This window comes from Gracilinanus agilis, chromosome 4 (genome assembly GCF_016433145.1).
Source record: "Gracilinanus agilis isolate LMUSP501 chromosome 4, AgileGrace, whole genome shotgun sequence".
Taxonomy (NCBI): domain Eukaryota; kingdom Metazoa; phylum Chordata; class Mammalia; order Didelphimorphia; family Didelphidae; genus Gracilinanus; species Gracilinanus agilis.
This window is the reverse complement of record NC_058133.1, coordinates 349,899,493-349,922,941: the sequence shown is the minus strand read 5'-3', so window position 1 is coordinate 349,922,941 and position 23,449 is coordinate 349,899,493. Positions and strand designations below refer to the sequence as shown.

The window sequence follows — 23,449 nt, the reverse complement described above, 5'->3', positions numbered from 1 at the left end:
TCTATACATATCTTATATTAAGTAATAATATTCATAATAACAGTTAGTATATTATTACATAATATTAATTACTAATATATAAATAATAAATATATGTGCGATCATTCTATAATAACAGATTATTATGTAATAATAAATATCATCATAATAAATCATCATAATAAAAAGGATGGAACATATCCTTTTTAATATGGCCTAAATCTTTTCAACTGATTGAGAGACTATTTAATAATTGAAATTCCAGAATTGTTCATTTGGATCATCTTTCTTCTATGTACAAAATTTTGAAATACATGAAAATAATAATTTCCTAGAATTGAGTCTTCTAGAACAATTAGGTAACAGCAGGGTCGCTTTAAATTAGTGAAACAAGATGGAAATCTCTGTAGAAATAATACCTTAAGGCTGTTTCACAGAGTTTAGGCATGTGTTGCTACTGTTAATTAAAAAAAAAAGGTATGCAAATGGATATATTCTATATGCAAACAGTCCCTAATGTAGGGAAGAGTTTCAAAATGAGCATCAATTTGCTTTCATTTTAGATTTTTGCCAAGATTTCCTTACAATTTTATATTCAAAGATGAGATAACAACAGATTTAACAAGTCATAATATGGAGTTTGGAATAAGTATCAGCAAAGTTTACACTAAAAAAAAAAAATTCAAGGTACTGTATTCTAGTATTGTATTTTGGTGTTTTCCTGATTCCAACAATGCTCTCACAGTGAGGGAATGTTAGCACCATAAGGTAATTGTTAACTAAGCAATTAACACTGTATGATTTTTATTGTGAGTTATACACATTCCAGAAGGTTTCAAATGGAAAGAAATTCTATGCCATTAGAAAAGGAAGCTGTTTAATGTAAGTTTTCTTCTGATACTAAAAGCACCCTTGTAGGGGAGTAGGGGAAGATTTAAGAGAGTGTAAAGAAGAATTTATTCAATAGAAAAGAGAAAGGAAGCAAAAAAATATTAAAGGGAAGATAAATTGATACAAATATAGAGAAGAGGAAGCTGAATTAGAAAAAATGAGAAGATATAATTACACAAAAAATAAAAATGTGGGATCTCCCCCTCAGATATCTTTTGTTGTTTGGTAGTCCATGAGAGAAACCTTCACATCATATTTAAGATGCTAAAATACACCAAATTTGGGGGAAGACAAAAATGAAAATAAAGTCTATAATACTGGCATATCCCATTGTATTTATTCTTTGGTGCTTACAAAACAAGCAGGAGACAAAAAAAGATTTGACTTGATGAAGCAAAATGCAGCCTTCAAAGTTTTCTTCTAACAGTTTCCTATTTATATTTTAAGATCACTCAATAATGCTCGACATATATCACAAGAGATAACTATTGACCAAATCTGAGCTATTAATACCAAGAAAAGCAGAAAACTAGAAGTATTATTTTTTTAAAAAAGTTACAATAATCAAAAATACAGGATGGATTCTTATAGGGCAAGTATTCTTAACCTTTTTTTTTTTTTTGTCACATGGACCTCTTTGGCAGTCTGATAGACTGATGAATAATGTGGGCTTCTTTTCGAAATAAAGTTTTTAACTAATTATACAAAATTATACATTTCAGTGAAAGTTTAGTGAAAAAAAGGATATTTTCCTTATTCAAATGCATATAGAACCCTTGATTTCTAAGCATGAATTACTTAAATATCCATGGACTCCAATCTAATAGCCCTTGCTATAGTTAGAGATATCTTTGGTCCACCTTTGCAAGTGACATTTTGCTGATGAGATCAAGTCCCAAAATATTAAAGTCTCTAGCCACTTAAATATAAATAGATGAAAAATGTCTCTCACTTCATATCATGAGATGAAAACAGACCACTAGCCCCCTGACTTAGTAAATGAACACATACAGGATGTCTCTAAAGTCTTAAACTTTGGAAGCACCCTATATATCTTAAATAGAACTTTCAAATAGACTTAAAGATGGGTCAGTAGTTAAAAAGAAGCAAGGAAATAAACTACTTGTATTTTTACATGACATTTTTAATGAATCCAAGCACATCTCTGACCCAAAGACTAGCTCTGAGTTGTAAATGTTTAAGTGCTATGGTCTTTAAAGATTCAAGTTATAGGTGAATATGAATAGTAGAAATGCATTATATCCCTAAGGAGGCTGTGCTAGTTCTTCCAGTACTGATTTTAACAAAGGGTGTCATTTTCTTTCTTTTTTTTTTATTTTTTTTCAAACCCTTACCTTCAGTCTTGGAATCATTACTGTGTATTGGCTCCAAGGCAGAAGAGTGGTAAGGGCTAGGCAATGGGGGTCAAGTGACTTGCTCAGACTCACACAGCTGGGAAGTGTCTGAGGCCAGATTTGAACCTAGGACCTCCCATGTCTAGGTCTGGTTCTCAAAAGGGTGTCATTTTCTACAGATGAGTGTGAGAAAGGAAAAAATTGGTAGGGCATTCATTTCGCGAGGCTGAGAAAGTGACAAACTTAAATATGGCACTAGAACCCTCAAAATATGAAAATATTGAAGAAAGACTTTCTATTCTTTGTAGTACATTCTTTCTCAGGATCAATTGGAAAGCATGAACAACAATCCTACCTAATGAGAAGGAATGAATGGACTCTAATCAGAACTGACAAAAGAAGCATCACCATCAATATGATCAGTCCATGGATACACTGTAGTCTTGAATGAAAATATATAGATGCTTCCTAAATATTTCTCTGGGAAAGTTTTCAAATGATGAAACCCAGGACAACAATAGTAATATTGTGGGGAAAGCACCAAATCACTAATAAGAAGAAAAATGCAAAATAAATTTGATGATCCTTCTCTAATCCATCAGACAGAAAAAATGAACAAAAAGGAAAATGACATATGCTAATAGAACAATTAGAGATCAGGCATACTAAAATGCACTGTTGCAAGAACTGTGAATTGTTCCAGCCATTATGGGAAACAATTTAGCAGTATATGCCAAAAGGCAGCAAACTGTGAATACCCCTTGATCCCAAACTATCACTAGAAACATTACATACCAGAGATATTTTTAAAGGAAAATGTAAAACATATTCATATTGTAATTTTTGGCTTAGTAAAGAACTGGGAACCAGAATGTGTCTATTCTTTGGAAAATGATTGAAAATATATGATATGTGAATATAAATGAATATTAGTGTTTCATAAAAAATGATAAAATAGATTATGTTAGAGAATCATGGGAAGATAGGTAACTACTCATTCACAATGGATTTAGCTGAATTTGGGAAATTGTTGTATCAAGGAAGTAATTATAAAACAAATAACTTTGAAAGGCTTATTAAGAACTTTGATCAATATGATGACCCACCATGATTTCGGAGAAACAGTGAAAAAAAGTATTACCTATGTCCTGACAGAAAGTGGGGCACTAAATATAAAGAATTTTTCATCATGGCCAATGTAGAAATTTGTTTTTTTGACTCTATGAACTTGTTATAAAACTTTCCTTTTTCTTTCTTTTCAGGTGGGGAGTTAGAGATAGAGTGGAGGAAGGAGAAAAAATCTTGTTAATTGTAAAATGAGTTAAAAAATCTCTTATGAACTAAAATAAATGAATGAATTAATGATATGAGTATCCTGAGTATAATTTTAAATGTAGAATAATGCTTTAAAATGTTCTATGATGAAGCATACTTCATCAAAAGTTGAAATATCTGAAACTACACTGCCTAAAGCAATCTCTTGCATATAGTAGATACTTAGTGGATATTGTTGATTTGAAAAATGATCATTTTTTCATTTAAACAATGAAATTTAACTTTTCTTTATCTTGGCTCTTGATTGTATAAGAAAAAATACTTTAAAGTTATGTATTTCATAATTGCCCATTTAAAAAAATTTGAATGAAATAAGACAATGTTCTCTATTGACTAATTCTTCTTTAAAAAGACTAAGAAAATGCTTATTTCTCATCACTATTTCTGTATTTACATCAATTTTATGCAATCACAAAAGGCTTAAATATTTTAATAAAGCACCTTAAAAAGAACCTTAGGAAAAATGATTACATTAATTTTCAAGTAATGCATATTATATATTAATGTTTAAATATAAGCATAGAGGAAATTATGCTTGAAACTGCCATTTTCACTGACCATTCATATCATCGATTATGTTTATGTGCATATTGAAGAGGTTATTTTCTATCAATTTTCCCTCCAACAAAGTGGAGGAAAATGTTAGCTGAAATATAATAGCATATAACTCTAAAATGAATCTGATTCCTCAGGGTAGAAATGGAAATGAGGCCTAGAGGAGAGAAGGCATGAATCCACAGCTTCCATCTTCTCATTTTCTTACATGAACCTTTCCTCTTGGATCCCCTGAGTCAGTGTGACCATTTACATTTAGCAGAGTAAGAGGTGTATAAGAGGCCTGTTCATGATCATTGAAATTCAAAATCGTTGGCCTTGAGAACTCACCATTTCCAAAGGTCCTAAAACTTAACATCTAAGACCATTTACTAACATCTGTTAAATATATCAAGTTACTTTTTTGGTGCCTGTGTTCCCCAGGCAAGCCATTAAATGCAGAACATAAGTACTAGGAGTCATCCCTTCTGTTTCCTGACATCTTTATTCCCAAACCTCATGAAGCATTTTTCTGCTCCATCATTAGATTCAGGAACATTGCCTCTTACCCAAAGGCCATAAGTCCTGGTAATCACAACACTCTTAATTTACTGAACCTTTCAGGATAAACATGTCTTTCAACAAACTGCAAAAGTAAGTAAATTCATTCATTTTACTTAATCTCCAAATTCAACCATATTGAAAATCTCACATTATTTTTTAAAGAATTTAAAAATATAAGGAATAAATTAAGTGCCCTGCAAATAATGTCTTTCAGTTTCAAATTGCTAAGGAGCTTGCCTCATGCAAGTGTATATGGTGGGTATGTTTCTCTCATGCTTATTTTAATTTTTCTTTATTGCATAGAAAATAAAAAGCATTTGCTATTTTTTATGATATAACAACAGCATAATGATACTATAACAGCACAAATAGATGTTATTAGAAGGCACAGTTCTATTTAAAAAACATTATCTGAATTTATCTAAGGATCTACGTAAGGAGTCTTACCTTAAAAAAGGTCATGGTGGCGCCATCTTCCACAGCTCCATACTCTATCTTGGTCTGTTTAGCTAAATCATCAGCAGAGTCAATGGGGGATTCCATGCGTTCCACTGTCAGAAAGGCGGCTAAGTTAGCAGTATACGAAGAAATGATGATAAGTGTGAAAAACCACCAAATGCCTCCCACTATCCTGGTGGAGAGCGCTTTGGGCATGAGCTCAGAACCTAACAGAGATTGGGGGGAAAGGGTGAAACGAATACAAAGAAAGTCATCAGCAGTCAGGTACTTTTAAGTCACAGTGGCAGAGTGGAATCACTGTGTAACAAAAGTGTGTTATTGATTTATTGATTTACATATTGCTGTTGTAAGAAAACAACTAACATAGGGGCAGGGAAGGACTGGTTACGATCAAGAGAACACTGTTATGTTGTTGTTATCAATATATAGTAATGGGAGACAGCTTCGATGTGAGGGCAATGTGCGATACTCCATTCAGACATTTGGTTCAGTACAGCCTCTTTTTAATGCTAGAGTTGAAGGATAAAAGAAATGCCTTCAGCTTCAAGAGGTGAAATTTAACCCATGCAAGGATAAGCTATTTTAGAGAATGTTGCTGAATGTAGCTGTATTATGGAAAGCTGAGTTTCTCAAAGAATTTATCCCGAATTTCCACTTACAGGATCTTGCCACTGTTATTAAATTAGAGCTTCGTTCAAAATAGCTTCATAGAAACATTTCCGTTATCCATATTCTTTAGGTATATGGTATCACTTTTATCTTAACTTTCATGACAACATAATATGATGCACAGATTCTATGGGGAAAGGGAATGTCTCCCATCACTATAATTAGCTCCCAAAATGATAGAAAAAAATCTGAAGAAGTAGATGACTATGGCACAGATTTTTAATCTTCTCTGAAAACATCCACATTTAGTAAACCTAGACTACATTGTAGTACTGCTGGAGTTGCCTGCTCATGGTACTATATTTGGGATTGTACTTGGCATTAAATTTTAATTTGAATCATTATTAATTTTAATTAGGTTAAAAATTAAAAATCTAAACCTTCTAAATGGACAGGATCTACTGTATGACCATCATATTAATTATAATTTTATTATATTCTAACTAAAGCTTAGAATTAAAATTAAGACAATATGTTAAGTAAGATGGGTGTTGGTAAATCTAAAAATATAAACAATTTATGGGAATAAATGTTAGAAAATTACATCCATTTTTATTTTTGCTTTTATTTTATTCACCAGTCATTACAGACTGATTGTATTCCAATCAATTAATTTTTATGATATCTGAGTAAAATGGAATGAAGGAAAGATGGACTCTTTCATCCTTATGGAATATGTAATATTCTTTCTATAAGATAATAACTGGTCCAGCAAGGTAACACATCTTCATATAGAATGAAAATTACAAGAAATATTTTAACATTAACATCAAAAAGAAGTGATATCGTAACTGGACTATTTGATTCAAAACAGTCCATCTTACCCTACAGTTCATCTTACCCTGGCTGTTTCAAACAAAAAAAGCAGACAGACTTGGACATGACAGCCAACTCCAGCTCCAGACTCTGCCTAGAATTCTGTAAGGAAAAAAGTAGAAAAGTACCTTTCTGATGTAGTTGCTCCTAGGCCCTGTCAGACAGACACTTTGACACCATAACACTAAAATATTTCCCATGAAGTTCAGCAGGTTTGACTGCTTATTCTTTTTAATTAAAACAAAACAAAAACAAAACACCAATAAAGTCAAACAAGACTGGGAAAGAAAAGAACAGTGGGAACGTTTGACGAAATGCCCCAATTACCACAAGTTCATATCTTACCCAAGGACTTAAAGCGAGTGTCACCTTGGTTTGTGAATCGGAGCCTGGTTAGGGGCTGACTGTCATGTACTCAAGGTAACGTCATGTCCAGCACTATATCCCACTAATTCCTGGGGGGCTGGGGTGTCAGCTGAAATATTATGGGTTCCTCTTTCATGTACCTTCCAGCAGTGAAGTAGATATGTTGCAAAGCACGTATATATTTAAATTTCAAAAAGCTGGGATAATCTCTCATCCTCTCCACTAAGGAGCTTCATGTATATGGATATGGTTATTTCACTTCTGTCTTTTATCTTTCTAATTGCTGAAATGGTTTTTTTTCCTTTCTTTTTTTCTTTTTTCTGTTTTTTTTTTTTTGCCTGAAATCACTTCCTGGGCACATCAACATTCAAAGAACATTTTAGTTAAAGCAATAAACAAAAAAGAAAACCTTGAAACCACCAACAGAAAATTTAGCCAGTCTAGAAATTTTTCAGATGATGTCATAGAGTCATGAAATTTAAAATCTGTACCCCTAAACATTATTTATTTGGGAAATAGCCAAAACAAAGTTTTAGTAGGTTTGATTGAGTAGTTGTTTTTGACTATTCGATCCAGATTGTTATCAGTCATTAACTTACTTATAAGTGAAAAGAATTAAAGAGGGAGTTTTGCTAAGAAAACATTAAGATGCCCCAAGTGGTGAGGGGATAAAGAGGCCGAAAGATTCTCTGGTAAGAAGCTATTACAACAATTATATGAGTCAACAACAACCTTGTGTTTAAAATGAGTTACTTTTTAATTATCTCTCCCTCCAATTTTCTTAGATGAGGATAATAAAAAAATTGGTATTCAAAAATAAATGGCTCAATCTTTTATTGATTTCATAATGGAATTCTTAGATACAAAAATTTAATGAATGTGAATGTTCATAAATTCTCATGTGAGGCAGCATGATATAGTAAACAGAGAGGTTTGTTTAGAGTTAGCAAGCCTGGGTTCAAGTCCCACCTCTAACACATAAATGTTATGTCATCCTTGAAAAGTCAATTTAATTCTTAGTGCCCTCAGAAACTCTCAAGACTTAAATTCCAGAGCAGCTGCAGATTTGTATTTGCTCAGGGACTTTCCTCACTAAGAGTTCCCTAAATGGAGTAAATCACAAAGCTAGTAAAAAAGATAAGTTGTAAAAGTAGTGAGGCAGAAGATTAAATCACATTTTAATATTATAAGGCAGCATTATGTCCTGGCTATGATTTACTTGAAATTGTCCTCTTTCAAAGATTATGCTTATCATATGTTTGATATTTAAATGTTGCCTAAGTACTCCCAGCTTTATCCACTTCTAGACTTTAAATGCTTTTCTTCAGTTTATGCGTCATTTATTTTAGTGTTAGTGTTTTTATTCTAAGTTAATTTATTCTACTTTTATAAATTTAATGTTGTATATATCTAGCAATTAAAATTTGAAATTTTTAACTCTTAAAAACTTTATAGTTTTGCTAATTCAGCCAGAGGCTTAACTATGGGTTGTAATCACTAAATAATTTCAAAGTAGAAAATATATCAGTTGAAATTAGGGGTGGATTCTTTTTAGAAGTGTTGTTATAGCTTTAATGTAGGGGAATGTTTTGTCCTTTGAAACATTCCCTAATAGATTTTCATACCATAGGGGTTTTATCTTCTCAAACTGAGAAACTCGGCACTACTACCTCTTGTATCTCATGTACCATGTTCTAGTCACTGGCATATTAAAAGCATTTTAAGTTAATTCATTTAATTTGTCTATAAAAATTAAAAATTTAATAAGCGAAACCACAGCAGCATAAACAAGAATAAATTCTGTTTAAAGGAATTCAGGATAAATTAATGAATTCACAATTAAACTATAATTACTAAAATATTGATTTAATTTTGCAAATTATTGTCTCAGATATATGACCTGTACTAGTAGCATCAATAATATAATTTTAAATAATAATGAAAAGTGTTTTTGCATGCACTGCTCAGCATGCAATATTTTGCCCTCACACTACCAAATGCATCTGGTATTTTGCTCTACAATGTTTATTTAAATGCTATAATTTTGAAAATTTAGATGCAATAATCTAATCATGCAATAATATCCAAGTATAGTTGAGAATTAATATGAAAGGAGAAATTTTGCATCGAAATGAGACAAGGAACAGAAGCATTACATTGTGGTCTTGTCACAAGGAGATGCAATCTTCATTGTGTTTGAAATGCAGCTTTGGGCTAATGAATAGATTAGCTTGGTTATTTATGAAATAATGTACCTAGTTTTTGTTAAAAAAAAACATTTAGATGAGTACATTGTATGTGATTTGAACATGTTGGTTGTCTTGTTTTCTTTTTTTCCCCCTCTTAACTCTTAACTCTTAAATGGGACTTAAGAATGCCTAAATGCATTAAAGTGAATGAAAAAGCTGGTTTATGGCTACATGCACAGAGGCACCCATGCAAGCGACTTCTGCCAGAGAGCTGTCACCCCCAGCAAAGAGTGGGACATGGTGCCCAAGAGAAAGAGCAGGCTGAATCGTATACCTTGCTGCATGAGAGCTCCAACTCCAAACCAGAAACTATTTAGCAAGGTAAAATTGTTTTCCACCACGTCTGAGTCAGGGTTGCAAGGGTGTGGGTTATACCATTCATAGGGGCTAAACCTGTGGTAATTGACAGAGAAAAAAAGATATATTTTAAATGCAGTGAGCAGAAAGTCTAAAGGTAATTTTGCTGCAAAAGAAACAGAAAGACAGGTAAGGTTAAATTGAAACTAGAAATAGGCATTTTTACAGTGTGGTTTCATCATACATCTCACCTATGCTACAATTCTGAAGATCCCTGTCCCTATCAGTAAATTCCAATATTAATACAATAAAAAGTCAGATCTTTGCTTCATTGTACTTGAGAAAAAATCCTTTAGGTTACAATAAAAAATATTGTCTTTCTTTTATTTATTTATTTTTCTTTTTTAATCAGGCTTTTTCATTCACTGGTCTTCAGAAAATAAATTTTAAAGGAAGCTTAGAGAAAAATATATGAAAGCAACAAATCACTCTGTAAGCTCTAGAATCCATTATGATAAAGCAACAGCAGCAAGGGGAAAAAATAAAGATGATACTAATCACCTGAAAAAAGAAAATTTAACCAAAAACATACTAGTGTGATTTTACAACTTTTGAAATTATAGAAAGCAGAAAGAAAAACTATAAAATGAATAAAAAATAATGGTGACATTTTAATTCATGCTTTTTATATCAGTGATATGAAAAAAAGTATGCAGGCTGTTTGTAGCTTTGGAAGCAAGCAAACACGTCAACTTCTTTAATATCAACAATTTGATTTGAGAACTACAACTTATATTGCTTCATTTTATTCTATGCATTGGCAATTTTACAAGTTTAACCTAATGATCAATATAATCATTTTTTAGGAAAGGGAAACATAGTTTGCAATATCACCACTATCTTACCCATGATTAATAGTGATTTTTTAACTGTCAGTGATATGCTTAAAATCACTCATGAATAATAATCAAGCTATTTGCCAAAAAATTCGGTGTATGCAAATTATTGGAAAATGCATGAGGCATAATCATTTAAAAGACTAAGGGTACTAATTGTTAAACTAACAACAACACATTTTCCTAATTTCTCAAATCTTTAAAGCCACTCTCATAAACTAAATTATTATATGAACCATTTATGAAAGCATAAAAAACTATCATTCAATCAAAGCTATCTGAATAATGTTTCTGTCACTTCAGAGAGTGCAATTTTCTTCACAATAATCTTTCCAATGCATTAAAATTCAGAAGATCAAACAATCCATTTTCATCCTCTTAATGCAATGTTAAAGCACCTCCCTCCTTAAAAGCCTGTACTTGACAAACAACGGACACTCTCCAAAGTAAAACTGACACACTATTCACAAAGGTTGATTGGTTAGTAATTAAACATTCTGACCCAATTAATAACAAAATAATAATGACTGTTGTCCATTTTAAAATTGTAAACACCTCTATCTTCAGTAAAAGTAGAAAACATTTGGGAATAATGAGTTTGGTGAAATCTTTCCAAATACAAAAATGAACAGCAGTGTCCATTTTGAAAAAAAAAAAAAAAGCTATGTTGTCATTAACGACAACATTTTTCTAAATTGTCTCTAAATTTCGTATCACTGATTTCATTTTAATAATGTCTACAATGGCAAGGTTTATAATAATAAACTGTGGCCTTCTGAATCTTAAATACTTATTATAAAATATGGTATTTCTTCATTACATGAATTCAGATAGATCATAAGGCAAATCCTGGGAATATAAAGATAAATGCAAATTATACAGAAATTATGCCCATATAGTTACTTAATTGTTCACATAACTTTTGAAACAGGAGCACAACTACTCAATCTATATTCCAAAGAGATAAAAGAGGAAAAGAGATCACATATATCAAAAAAATTCTATTGGCTCTACTTCTTGAGACAAAGAATTGGAAACAAAGAGGATGCCCATCAATTGGGAAATTGCTAAATAAACTATGGTATATTAATGTAATAGAACACAATGAAAGATGTGGTTTTGAAGAAACATGAAAAGATTTATATGAACAAAGCCAAGCAAATAGAATCAGAAGAACAACTTACATGATGATATTTTAAAAACAAGCAATTTTTAGACTTAAAAATCAATGCAATGGTCAACCATGATTTCAAAGAACCATTGATAAAGAATACTATTCAGCTCTTGACAGAGAGATAGGTGAAGGGCTAATAATGAGAGGCATTTTCATATATCACCTCTATGGTGGGTCATTTTGTTTGACTATGCTTGTTAATTATAAATATTTTATTTTCCTTTTTTTCCCATTTTTTCCTCTCCTACTATCAGAATATCTAATATATTTTGAAACATAATTTAGATGTCATTCCCTACAGACTTTTTTTTTGATCACCTTATCATCCCTTTCTCTTTCATGAATTATTTACTTCCTTGTATTTGAGTACTTGCTATAGCTGAACACCCCACCCCCCAAAAAAGCAAGTTTCTTAAGGATTGAAATTGTTTGGTTTTTTCCTTTCTATTCCTAAGCCAAACAGAATAGTTTGCACAGAGAAGGTCTTTGAATTGTGCTGAAATGCACTTTAATTCACATCTCATTTTAAATTCCTTATTCTAAACATCTTCCATGGATTCATATATGAAAACAAGTACAAAGCTCCCAAAGTGAACAATTGCAAAACTTTATCTTAATCTTAAATTTCTTCCAGAATCAGGAAAAGTCAAAGGTAAATTTAGAAAATTGTTCCCCCTATGTACTATTTTGTCTGCTAAAGGCTTAAAAGTTTCACTGCAATTTGTGTTCCTTGTTTTATTCTCCAATAATATCAATATCTATAAGGTGTAGAAAGTACAGTTTTCTGACACAGAAAAATATACATATACAAAAATATTTTAAAATTGCTCATCATTATATTCCTTTTTTTTCTCCTTTTGCCCCAGGATAGCTACTTTTCCCTAAATCTAAGTTCTACTTTTGTATACTCTGTGTCCTATTTTCTCACTAGGGATATTAGTCATATAATAAGACCATAGAAAAAGAAGAACCTTCCTAGTTTGTACATAAATTCTTTAAGGTAAGAAATCTCTAATACACACTGTAGTGCTGTTCACTCAATAAAGACCGAATCAGTGAAGTAGTTGGCCTGATCCTGCCAACTTTCACTCCCTCTTCTCCCTCCCTTAGGTATTTCTTGACTGACAGAGGAAAAAATCAAATGTAATTGAAATTGAGAGGAGATAAATTGTCTTTGTTGGTTTCTTTAACTTCCCTCCCAACACTAAATAAACAGAAAGAAGATAAATAGAAAAAAAAAAAGAATCATAGTCATAAACCTCAGGGAGGAAAGGAAAGAGAGGAGTCAATACATTGGACTATTGGATTTTTTAAATGTGTTATCATAGATTGATTGTATACCAAAGTTCCATTAAATTAAAATATGTTGATGCATAACTAGAATATTGGCAGTGATTTTCACTTAGTAACTTTATAATGAGGTTTTAAAAATCCAAATATCTCTAGATTTATACTCACATCAAAATCTGGTGGTATTGAATTTATAAAATAATAATAGCAATAGCTTATAATCCATACTAATTCAACCATGGATAAAATTTTATTAGATTCTAAAAGCACATAAATATGAGTCCCCATTTGCATAATACTTTATGATTTTTGAAGCTACATCCTCTCAACCACCCCATAGAACAGGTAATACTGTTATCATTCGCATTTTATTAATGAGAAAAGTGGGACTAAAAGTGTCAGCTGACTTGCTCACAGGCACAAAGATTTGCCTTTATTTGAACCAAGGACTTCAATTTCAAATCCATTGCTCTTTCCACTTCAGGAAGAATTGCATGCCATTAGCCTTTCCTCCCAGCAGCACATAAAATTGAGAATAATACATATATTTAATTTTAAAAGTTAGAAGGTCCTCCTCCCTCCCAGAAACAATTGCCTAGAATATTCAACAACTATAAAGGAAGAATGTCTTAATCACCTTCCTTTCTCCTTTTCAAAATGGAAATGTGGTTCAAATAGAAAAATATATTGCAGGGGAATATCTCTCAATTGCTACCCTGTGGCTTACTGTAGGTGAATCTTGTTTTTAAGTTTGTGAACAGGTCAGATTTACATAATTTTGATCACTTGGTTTACTTGTTTTGTTGGCATTTCCCTCTACCTTCTAGAGTAGTTTTACTTAAATATTTATCAAATTAACATATTAGCATGCTTGTTCCTCTAGAGAGCTGAACAATGGTCAATAATGGTGGAAATGGACAAATGGTTTCAGTTGACAACACAGTGTGACTTCATTACCTTATTTGAAGTGATTTTCTGGGACAATCAGCTTACCCACATCAAGTCCTATTCAACTGAGCAAGAAGAATTTATTCAGTTTCTACTATGTTCCAAGCCACTATTCTAGATACTAGGGAAACGAAGGCAAAAAATGCATATAGTCCTAATCCTCGAGGATCTTGCATTGTAAGCATAGGTGAGTATATACAAATGACATGTAAAGTGAATTGGGAGGCAAGGAGGTATAAAGGACGAATAATAAATGGAGAAATGAGGATCTCAAAGAAGTGGCCCTTGAGTGATGCCTTAAATATAGCCATTGATTTCAAGAGGAAGAAATTGGAAGGAGATCATTTTGGGAGTGAGGACTACCTTGTGTTTAAGTACTGGTATGTGAGATGGAATAACCTACATAATTATTACCTTTTTAAAAAACATTTAGAAATGAATGATACTTCTAGTGAGAATTTATTATTTAGAGATATTATGGAGATCAAAGAGAGTGAAGTTAAGGTTAGTCCTTATAGTCCTCATCATGTCTTGGAATTTCAATGATGGAAAATCATAAATATAATTTTTCATTAACATTATATGTGAAGGTTTCAGAACATTTTGAATACATTATAGTCTTAAAGACAATGTGAGATAGTGAAAAAGAATATTTGACTTAGAGTTGGCAGATTTTTTCATTATGTGTCCCAGATCCTCCAATTGCTATCTGACCTTGAATAAGACATTTATTTTCTCTAAAACTTAGTTTCCTCATGTGTAAAGAGGGGATAATAATAGTTGTGATACTGACCACAAGGGGCCATTCTGAAGACCAACTGAGATAAGTATATGTAAAGAGATAATTATACCCTAAAAATTGCTGGAATTAAGAATTACCTTGTTAATATATTCCTTTCCCAAAAAAGACACCTGTAAAAACAATATCCAGAGTCAAAAATAATGTAAGGGAATATTTTCCTGCTTTTATCAGTATAGATTCTCTCCATATCAGTGAAGATTACAACACAGCCTAGCCATCCCTTCTTGTCTGATTTCATTAATTCTTCATAATGTTCCATTTTGTGTTTTGATATTTATTATTATTCATGTAACGAGCAGAAAATCCCAATTAATTCTTTTTCATTTTGTTTTCTAAAACATCAGAACTTTTTAGGTGGCTTTTTTTTACCTATTCCATTAAAAATGTGCTATAACTAAGATCCTTTGAGAAACATTTCCTCTCTTCTTCCTCATTTTAATTCTGCATCAATCCACTTTTAGCATAGCAAATTCAATTTTAATAACATTCCCTGATCATTTTATGGGGGAAATATTATTCTGAATTTTTAACCAGTGATTCCTTTTTCAGGTAGAAATATAGCATAGTGTAGTAAGGAACAAAACAGACTTGTAAAGGACTTGAATTTGAGTGACAACTTGATGAACAAAGTCAGCCACATGACTGCCAAAGCCTCAGTTTCCTCATTCTATAAAAGGGGCAAATGCTACTATCTAGGACGGTGAGAATTCATTAATGTAGAATTTTTGTTAAACAACCAAAAATGCATTTTCCAAACATTAAAGACCTGAACAACTATCAGTTATTTTTCTAATGTGGATGGCTATTACTGGACCCAACAATTTCTCTCTGAAGGATCTAACCTTTCTGGGCCCAAGAACATGTTGGAATATGGGCTCAGATCCAGAGAACTCTGGTTCCTAATGAAAAGGAGGCCAGGGGACCTTTTCTCAGTCTTGAAAGAATATGACATCTAATGAGAAAGAGGCTAAGGTACCCTTCAGTTTCTAAAACATCTACTCCCAGGACACAAACTATTTTAAGCTGGGTTTGAGTTCATGTCTAGGTCCTCCTCAAAAGGGGAGCAGAAAAAAAATGTTTGTCACATGTATTAAGATTGAAATGGGCATTTTTTTCTTACATGCTAGATTCATCCCTCTTTAGACTAATTCCTATTTATGCAGAATATATATTGTTCATACATAATGGTTCGCATGTTACCTAGATTAGATTGAGAATTTGATATCAAAGACTTTATCTTCAGCACACAAAATAAAGACTAACAGACACAAATGACTCAAATTCTTCTTGGCAGAAAAAAACAAAATAGGATTCAATAACAAAGTTTATAACTTTCACTTTCTAGGGAAGTTGGTGAAGAATGGGGAATTGACCTCCTTTCTCTCTCCAAAATGTCCTTTTTGGAAAAACATTGATTGCTCATGGGTAGGACAAGCTAACATAATAAAAATGACCATTGTACTCAAATTAATTTACTTATTTAGTGCCATATCTATCAAACTACCAAGAAACTTTTTTACAGAATTAGAAAAAAAATAACAAAGTTCATTTGGAAGAACAAAAGACCAAAAATATCAAGAGAAATAATGAAAAAAAATATGAAGGAAGGGGGGCTAGCAGTACCAGATCTTAAACTGTACTATAAAGCAGTAGCAATCAAAACAATATGGTATTAGTTAAGAGACTGAAGGGAGGATCAGTGGGATAGATTAGGGGTAAGTGACCTCAGCAAAACAGTCTATGATAAACTCAAAGACCACAGCTTTTGGGACAAAAATCCACTTTTTGACAAAAACTGCTGGGAAAATTAGAAAACAGTATGGGAGAGATTGGGTCTAGATCAACATCTCACACCCTATACCAAGATAAATTCAGAATGGGTGAATGACTTGAATATAGAGAAGAAAACTATAAGAAAATTAGGTGAATACAGAATGCTATATTTGTCAGATCTCTGGGAAAGGAAAGATTTTAAAACCAAGCAAGAGTTAGAAAAAAATTACAAAATGTAAAATAAATAATTTTGATTACATTAAAATAAAAAGGGTTTATACAAACAAATACAATGCAACCAAAATCAGAAGGGAAACAACAAACTGGGAAAAAATCTTTATAATATAAGGATCGGATTGGCTCTGTTTATTGTTAGAATAACAAAAAACTCTGACAAAGGTCTAATTACTCAAATATACAAGGAGCTAAATCAATTGTACAAAATGTCAAGGCACTCCCCAATTGATAAATGGGCAAGGGACATGTATAGGCAATTTTCAGATAAAGAAATCAAAAGTTATCAATAAGCACATGAGAAAGTGTTCTGAATTTCTAATAATAAGAGAAACGCAAATCAAAACAACTCTGAGGTACCACTTCACACCCAGCAGACTGGCTAAAATGACAGCAGGGGAGATTAATGAATGTTGGAGGGGATGTGGCAAAATTGGGACATTAATGCATTGCTGATAGAGTTGTGAATTGATCCAACCATTCTGGATGGCAATTTGGAACTATGCCCAAAGAGCGCTAAAAGATTGCCTGCCTTTTGATCTAGCAATGCCATTGCTGCATTTGTACCCCAAAGAGATCATAGGGAAAAAGACATGTACAAAAATATTTATAGCTGCACTCTTTGTGGTGGTGGAAAACGAGGGTGTGCCTGTCAGTTGGGGAATGGCTGAACAAATTTTGATATCTGTTGGTGATAGAATACTATTGTGCTCAAAGGAATAATAAACTGGAGGAATTCCATGTGAACTGGAACAACCTGCAGGAATTGATGCAGAGTGAAAGGAGCAGAGTCAGAAGAACACTGCACACAGAGACTGATAACTGTGGTACAATTGAACATAATGGACTTCTATACTAGCAGTAATGCAATGATCCAGGACAATTCTGAGGGATTTATGGAAAAGAACGCTACCCACATTCAGAGGAAGAACTACGGGAGAGGAAACACAGAAGAAAAACAACTGCTTGAACAGATGGGTTGATGTGGACATGATTTGGGAAATAACCTCTAAACAACCACCCTAGTACAATTATCAATAATATGGAAATAGGTCTTGATTGACAACACATGAAGAAACCAGTGGAAATGTGTGCGTCGGCTATGGGTAAGGGGGTGTTGGGCAGGGAGAGAGTAAGAACATGAGTCATGAAACCATGGAAAACAATTTTTTCTAAAAAAAATAAAATTAAAAATAACTTTCTGATAAAAAAAGTACAAAGTGTCCTTTTTGACCCAGGACTTTCCTCCCATTTTGATGGTATTTTCTTTCATGTAAAACCCCCCTCAATATCAGTTCAGCTCCCAGAAATCAGGACCTTCAGACCTTCCAAAATCATAAGGTCATCTTCAGATAGGGACATGCCCACCTCTAAATGGATGTTTAGTACCTACTCAGGAAACAGAATCCAATGAGGCAACCAGGACCTCAGATACAAACTCACTATTTTTAATCCTTTGCTCTAGTGAACCTTTAGACATATTTACTATAATATCATGGCTGAAAAGGAATAACCCTTCCTCATCTCTTACCGAAAATCTTGGAGATTCTCAACACTACCTGAAGGATCCAAAGAAGAAGTAGAAGTAAACCTGAAACTGCTTCTCCTTTTGACAGGCTCATAATGTGGGTGGAAATCTAACAACCACATAGACTTTGCCACTTCATATCAAAATGCCAAAAGTATGTCATTTCTGACATGTCTTAACATTGAGTCATCAACGTGGTAGGCCAAAAGCAGGTAGGGATCTTTCTGCACTATCCACATTCCATTTTATATATTTAAATCTGCTATGATAAAAAGAACATAAATTAACAAAAATTCTATCCATAAAAGGGACACAGAATGAAAGGATGCTGAAATAGGAGGGCCAACAGAAGCATGAAAAAACTAATATTTTTAATTGGTCTAATAAGCAGAATGAGAAGGGCATTGATGTACTATAGTAAAAACAAAGCAGCAAGTAATGGAAGATAAATGGGAAGATCAACAGCCACTTCAGTACTCTTTTCAGAATAGTTCCATCTGACAGGAAGGGGGTATCCTTGGGTGGTGGGCAACAAAGCTTCTGCTTGAGCTGCAAAAGGAAGACAAAAAAGGAGGAAAGGAGAATTTCTCACCTTTCTCAAAGACTAAATATGACCTCATTCCGATAAAAGAATGTGAAAATATAACATAAAATGCTGGCAGCTGCAAGGGCAAGTTTTAAAATTTCACTGAACCAGGTAGTGGACAGGTTTTGAGGTAGTCAGACCTTAAGGGACACTTCCAAGACCTGAGAGCTCAAGCAGCCTGACCTTCCACTCTCAAAAGCCCCAGGAGCTCGTGTGGCCATCTGTGCATCAGTCTGGACTCAGAACTCTAATCTCCAGACAAGGTAGACTGAAATTTACTAACTGTAAAACTTTATGTACTGACAAGTGATTTAGGAATAAAATAAGCAGGTTAGGGTTATAGGGTGTAAGAGTCTGCCTTTCTCTAGCAAACCAATTAGCCAGAACAGGGAGGAAATATAGCATGATAGAAAAGGTACTGTACTCAGAGTCAATCATTCATTTATTCAATCAGTTCAGGCAACATCCATATATTACATAGTTCATACTATTTGCAAGGTACTGTGCTAAGCTCTAGGGATACAAAGAAAGGGGAAAAAGATCTCTTCTCTGAAGGAGTTTACTTTTAAGTGTCTAAGCTACTTTATTGGCTTCTCTTTAGTCACATTTTATTTCTACCTCCTCAGTTTCTTCATTTGTAAAATTAAAGTTTTTGAATACATCTAGTGTTCTTAAGCCAGAATCTATGAGCTTGTTTTCTTTATTTATTTGATAATTGTATTTAAATATGATTTTTCCCTTAGTAATCACATATATTTTGTTTTTTGTATTTAGTATTATTCTGGGAAGGGAATCCATATATTTCACAAGACTGCCAAAGGAGTATATGGCATAAAAATATTAATAACCCTAGCATAAATGATCTTAACTTTTCCATCCGGGTCTGAAAGGTTGTGATTCTCTGCTCAACATAAGGCAGAGATGCTTTAGGCAAGAAGCTACTCTTTTCCCTTTCCCTAGATTTTGATGATGTAAAAAGGTCAGAGTAAGCCAGAAAATATTATGGACTTATCCCATTACTTTGTGCACATTCTTAGCTAATAATCTGTTGAAATTAATCTCTAAAGTGATGAATATACACATAGAATTGCAGTTATAAGTAATGTTATGACAACTGTGTGTCCAAATACACAGCAAAGGCAAATGCATGAGAGGGAAGAATGTATTTATTTATAGATGCATTAAGAACATCTAATGATATTAAGAAATTCAACTGATAAATGCTTGGCTTACTCATTTATGACTCATCAGGGCTAATTTTACGAATCTTTAAAATATCAAAAGTAAATAATGTATATGTATGTATGCATATTACCCAAGTATTTGAGGGATCTACAAGTTCATCTAAAGTCTTAACTCGTTTTAGAGTCATGATCTGTAGTTCTTGTTGTCATCATTGAAGTGTTAATTACCATTTTTCTTATGAAAAAAATATTGCCTTTCTTCCCCTACCAGAAAAAGGTTAGCATTTGACATCTATGATAGAATACTAAATGTAGAAGTTTCAGCATTCATTTGGTGATCTAAGAGACTATTTTTAAAATAAAGTATGTCATGTTAACTATATTTTTGGTGGTTAAAAAAACCAATAACCTTCTAGATTGCTTATTTGTCAAGATTTTTTTTTCACTTTATCCTTTGATAAAACTCAGCAACAATATAACAGAAAAAATGAGTATTTTTATGAAAATGAGTAAATTAATGGGTTTTTATGTATCTACTGTAAATCTGTGATTATCTTGATATTTGTTATGAAAATATAAAATTATGTACCTTAGCACACATATCATATCCATAGCAAAACCTTTGCCAGAATATAGGAATTAAAGAGAAGTTAAACTTTAAATTTCAATATTTTAAAAATAATATAGGGTCTCATTACCACTACAAAATAAACCTAGACTTATGTAGAAAAAAAGCTCTGAGCAGAAAGTGATCCTTAAAAAATCACTGTAGATCCAATTTGCAATGAAAACTCCATCAAAACTCATCATTATATCCAAAATTAAATTCCACATCTTCTCAAAAGAAAGTAGCTATCACTGACTTCCCCATTTCTGGTAATGGTAATACCATATTTCTAGTCATCCAGCAATCTTCGGCGCCTTCATGTCTTATAACCTACATTCATTTGCCAAGTCATTTCTATTTTTTTTTTAAACCTCAGTAAAAATCTCCTCCTCGACCCCCTTTTTGTTTATAATCAGTACCATTATTACCACTACTCTAATTTAGATCTTCATTGTTTTTCACCTGGACAATTTCATTAACCTGGTGACTGTTTTCCCTATGTCTAGTCTCTCCTTTTCTAATCCATTCAGTCACCCTGATTCCTGATTTATCTTTCTAAAGGACTCCTCTGGTTATGTCACTTCCCTACTGGAAAGCTTTGAATAACTTCACATTGTCAGCCACATTAATTCCAGACTTCTAACCCTAATTCAAGATCCTCCATATTATAGCCATAGTCTGTCTTTCTAGTTTTAAATCCAACTATTCCCTTATGGGAAATCTATGCTCCAATCAAATTGAACTACTCATTACTCTTTCAACTTGCTTGATCTTTTCTGCCTCCTCACTTTTGATCTTCTTTCCTCAGTCTGAAATGCTCTTCCTTTTTATCCAGTGTTTGTTTTCAAAAACCTATCCATTCTTTAGGGCACAGGTAAAATACATTCCCTGCCCTGATTATCCCCAGCTGGAGACATCTCCCTCTGAATAAAAACAATACTTTCTAATGGCACTCATTACTACACTCTGCCTCAACCTATAATAATGTGAATAGCTGGTTTATCACCTCTTTTTGTATCCTGCACAGTGACTACTTCTATGTATTTCCATGGACTTGGTATGTTCAATGAAAATTGCATGTGGAGTGAATACTCATCATTGTGGGCCCTAGGCAATTATTAAGCCAAGGACTTCTAGAAAATACTGTGCAAATTTGATCATGTAACTTCTAGTGATTTTTTTCTAGTTACTTTTTCAGAAGCAACTAATATTTCAAATTTGGGGTTTTATCATTTTTCATATATCACTAAATTTGGAAAAACTAACTTCTGATTACATTTTTCTCATGTAATATCTAGGTCAAGTCACTGAAACTCTTGACTTCAGTGATCTGTGATCCTTTATCATCATTTTCCTCTGAAATTGATATCTATAAGTCTATAGATAAGTACATATGTGTACATTATATCTCACTTTCTCTCACCAACAATAATGTGTATAAATTTGTCTTTGTATAAGTATGTATACATATGTAATATGTAAATAAATGTTATATACATATACATACAAATCTGTTCTAAATCATACATATTTACCTGTTAGCTCCCCCATAGATGTAAGCAATTTGAGGGTAGGGACCATTTTTCCTTTCTTTGTCTCCACAGAGCTTGGCACAGCACCCAAATTTTATTAAATATTAATAAATAATTGTTGACTGATTAATTTACATCATCTAGCTAGCAAGCCATAGTATATTATCTATGTGGTCCTGTTTTTATCTTTTTTTCCCAACTGATTCTATTTTTTCATCATTGTGGCCAGTTTCCTCCATCAATATGGCCAGAGCACTTTTCTAAATATGATAATCTTACAGACTCACTTAAGACAGTAAGAAATTGTTTGTCTATGGTCACACAAAAGGTGTCAGAGGCAGTATTCAAAGATCAGTTTTTCTGACTTTGAAACCATACTGCCTTTCCTATTTAAAGTAATGTAAAGGGGGGCAGGTGGGTAGCTCAGTGGATTGAGGGTCAAGCCTAGACATGGGAGGTCCTAAGTCCAAATCTGGCCTCAGACACTTCCCAGCTATGTGACCCTGGGCAAGTCACTTGACCCCCATTGCCTACCCTTACCACTCCACTTGCCTTGGAGCCAATACACAGAAGTTAAGGGTTTAAAATTTAAAAAACAATTTTTTAAAAATAAAGTAATGTAAAGTCAGGAAAATCTAGATTCAGATTCAGTCTAAGATACATACTCATCATGTGATGCTGAGCAAGTCACTTAGCCTCTGCTCATCTCAGTTTCCTCCACTGAAAATGGGGTAATACTATTAGTACTTCCCATGCTTTTTGTGAGGATCAAATGAAATAGTAATTACAAAGTGTTCAGCATAGTGCCTAACACATAATACTATAAAAATGTTTGCTGTTATTATTATTTTTCATACATTGAATCTTCACTTCCAATCTGAATAATTCCAATGAATATGTAATTTTAAATATAACATTTGGCCATATAATATGTCAGTGCATTTCCATTACAGTTTTTCTTGTTCAATTTTTTTAAATTGTGTCCAACCATGAATCTATTTGGTTTTGTTTTGTTTTGTTTTTTGGAAAAGATACTACAGTGGTTTGCTATTTTCTTTTCCAGACCATTTTATAGATGAGGAAACTGAGTCAAACAGGGTTAAATGACTTACTCAAGGTCACACAGCTAATAAATGTCTAAGGCTGAATTAGAACTCATCAAATGAACATTCCTGACTCTGGGTCCAACACTCTATTCATTGTGCTACCTATCTGCCCCATTGCACTTTTACTTACCAATTTGACAAATTTCCTGGAATTGGATTTCTGGATTTATATATGTGTATATATATATATATATGCATGTATATATATATATATACACATAATAATGTTATTAGTACGAGAGAAAAATGTGGTATACTGGCTAGAGAATCAAATT

At 32.8% G+C, this 23,449-nt stretch overlaps 1 protein-coding gene across 1 annotated transcript in view; it reads right to left on the bottom strand.

The window, feature by feature from the left end:
* GRIK2 (glutamate ionotropic receptor kainate type subunit 2) overlaps window positions 1–23,449 on the bottom strand; it is a 767,698-nt gene that overhangs the window by 142,447 nt on the left and 601,802 nt on the right. Inside the window, exons 12-13 of the mRNA XM_044676594.1 lie at window positions 9,492–9,610; window positions 5,106–5,323 (exon numbers count right to left, since the gene is read on the bottom strand). Of these exons, the coding sequence (XP_044532529.1) occupies window positions 5,106–5,323; window positions 9,492–9,610 (337 nt within the window). The remainder of the gene's footprint in view (window positions 1–5,105; window positions 5,324–9,491; window positions 9,611–23,449) is intronic.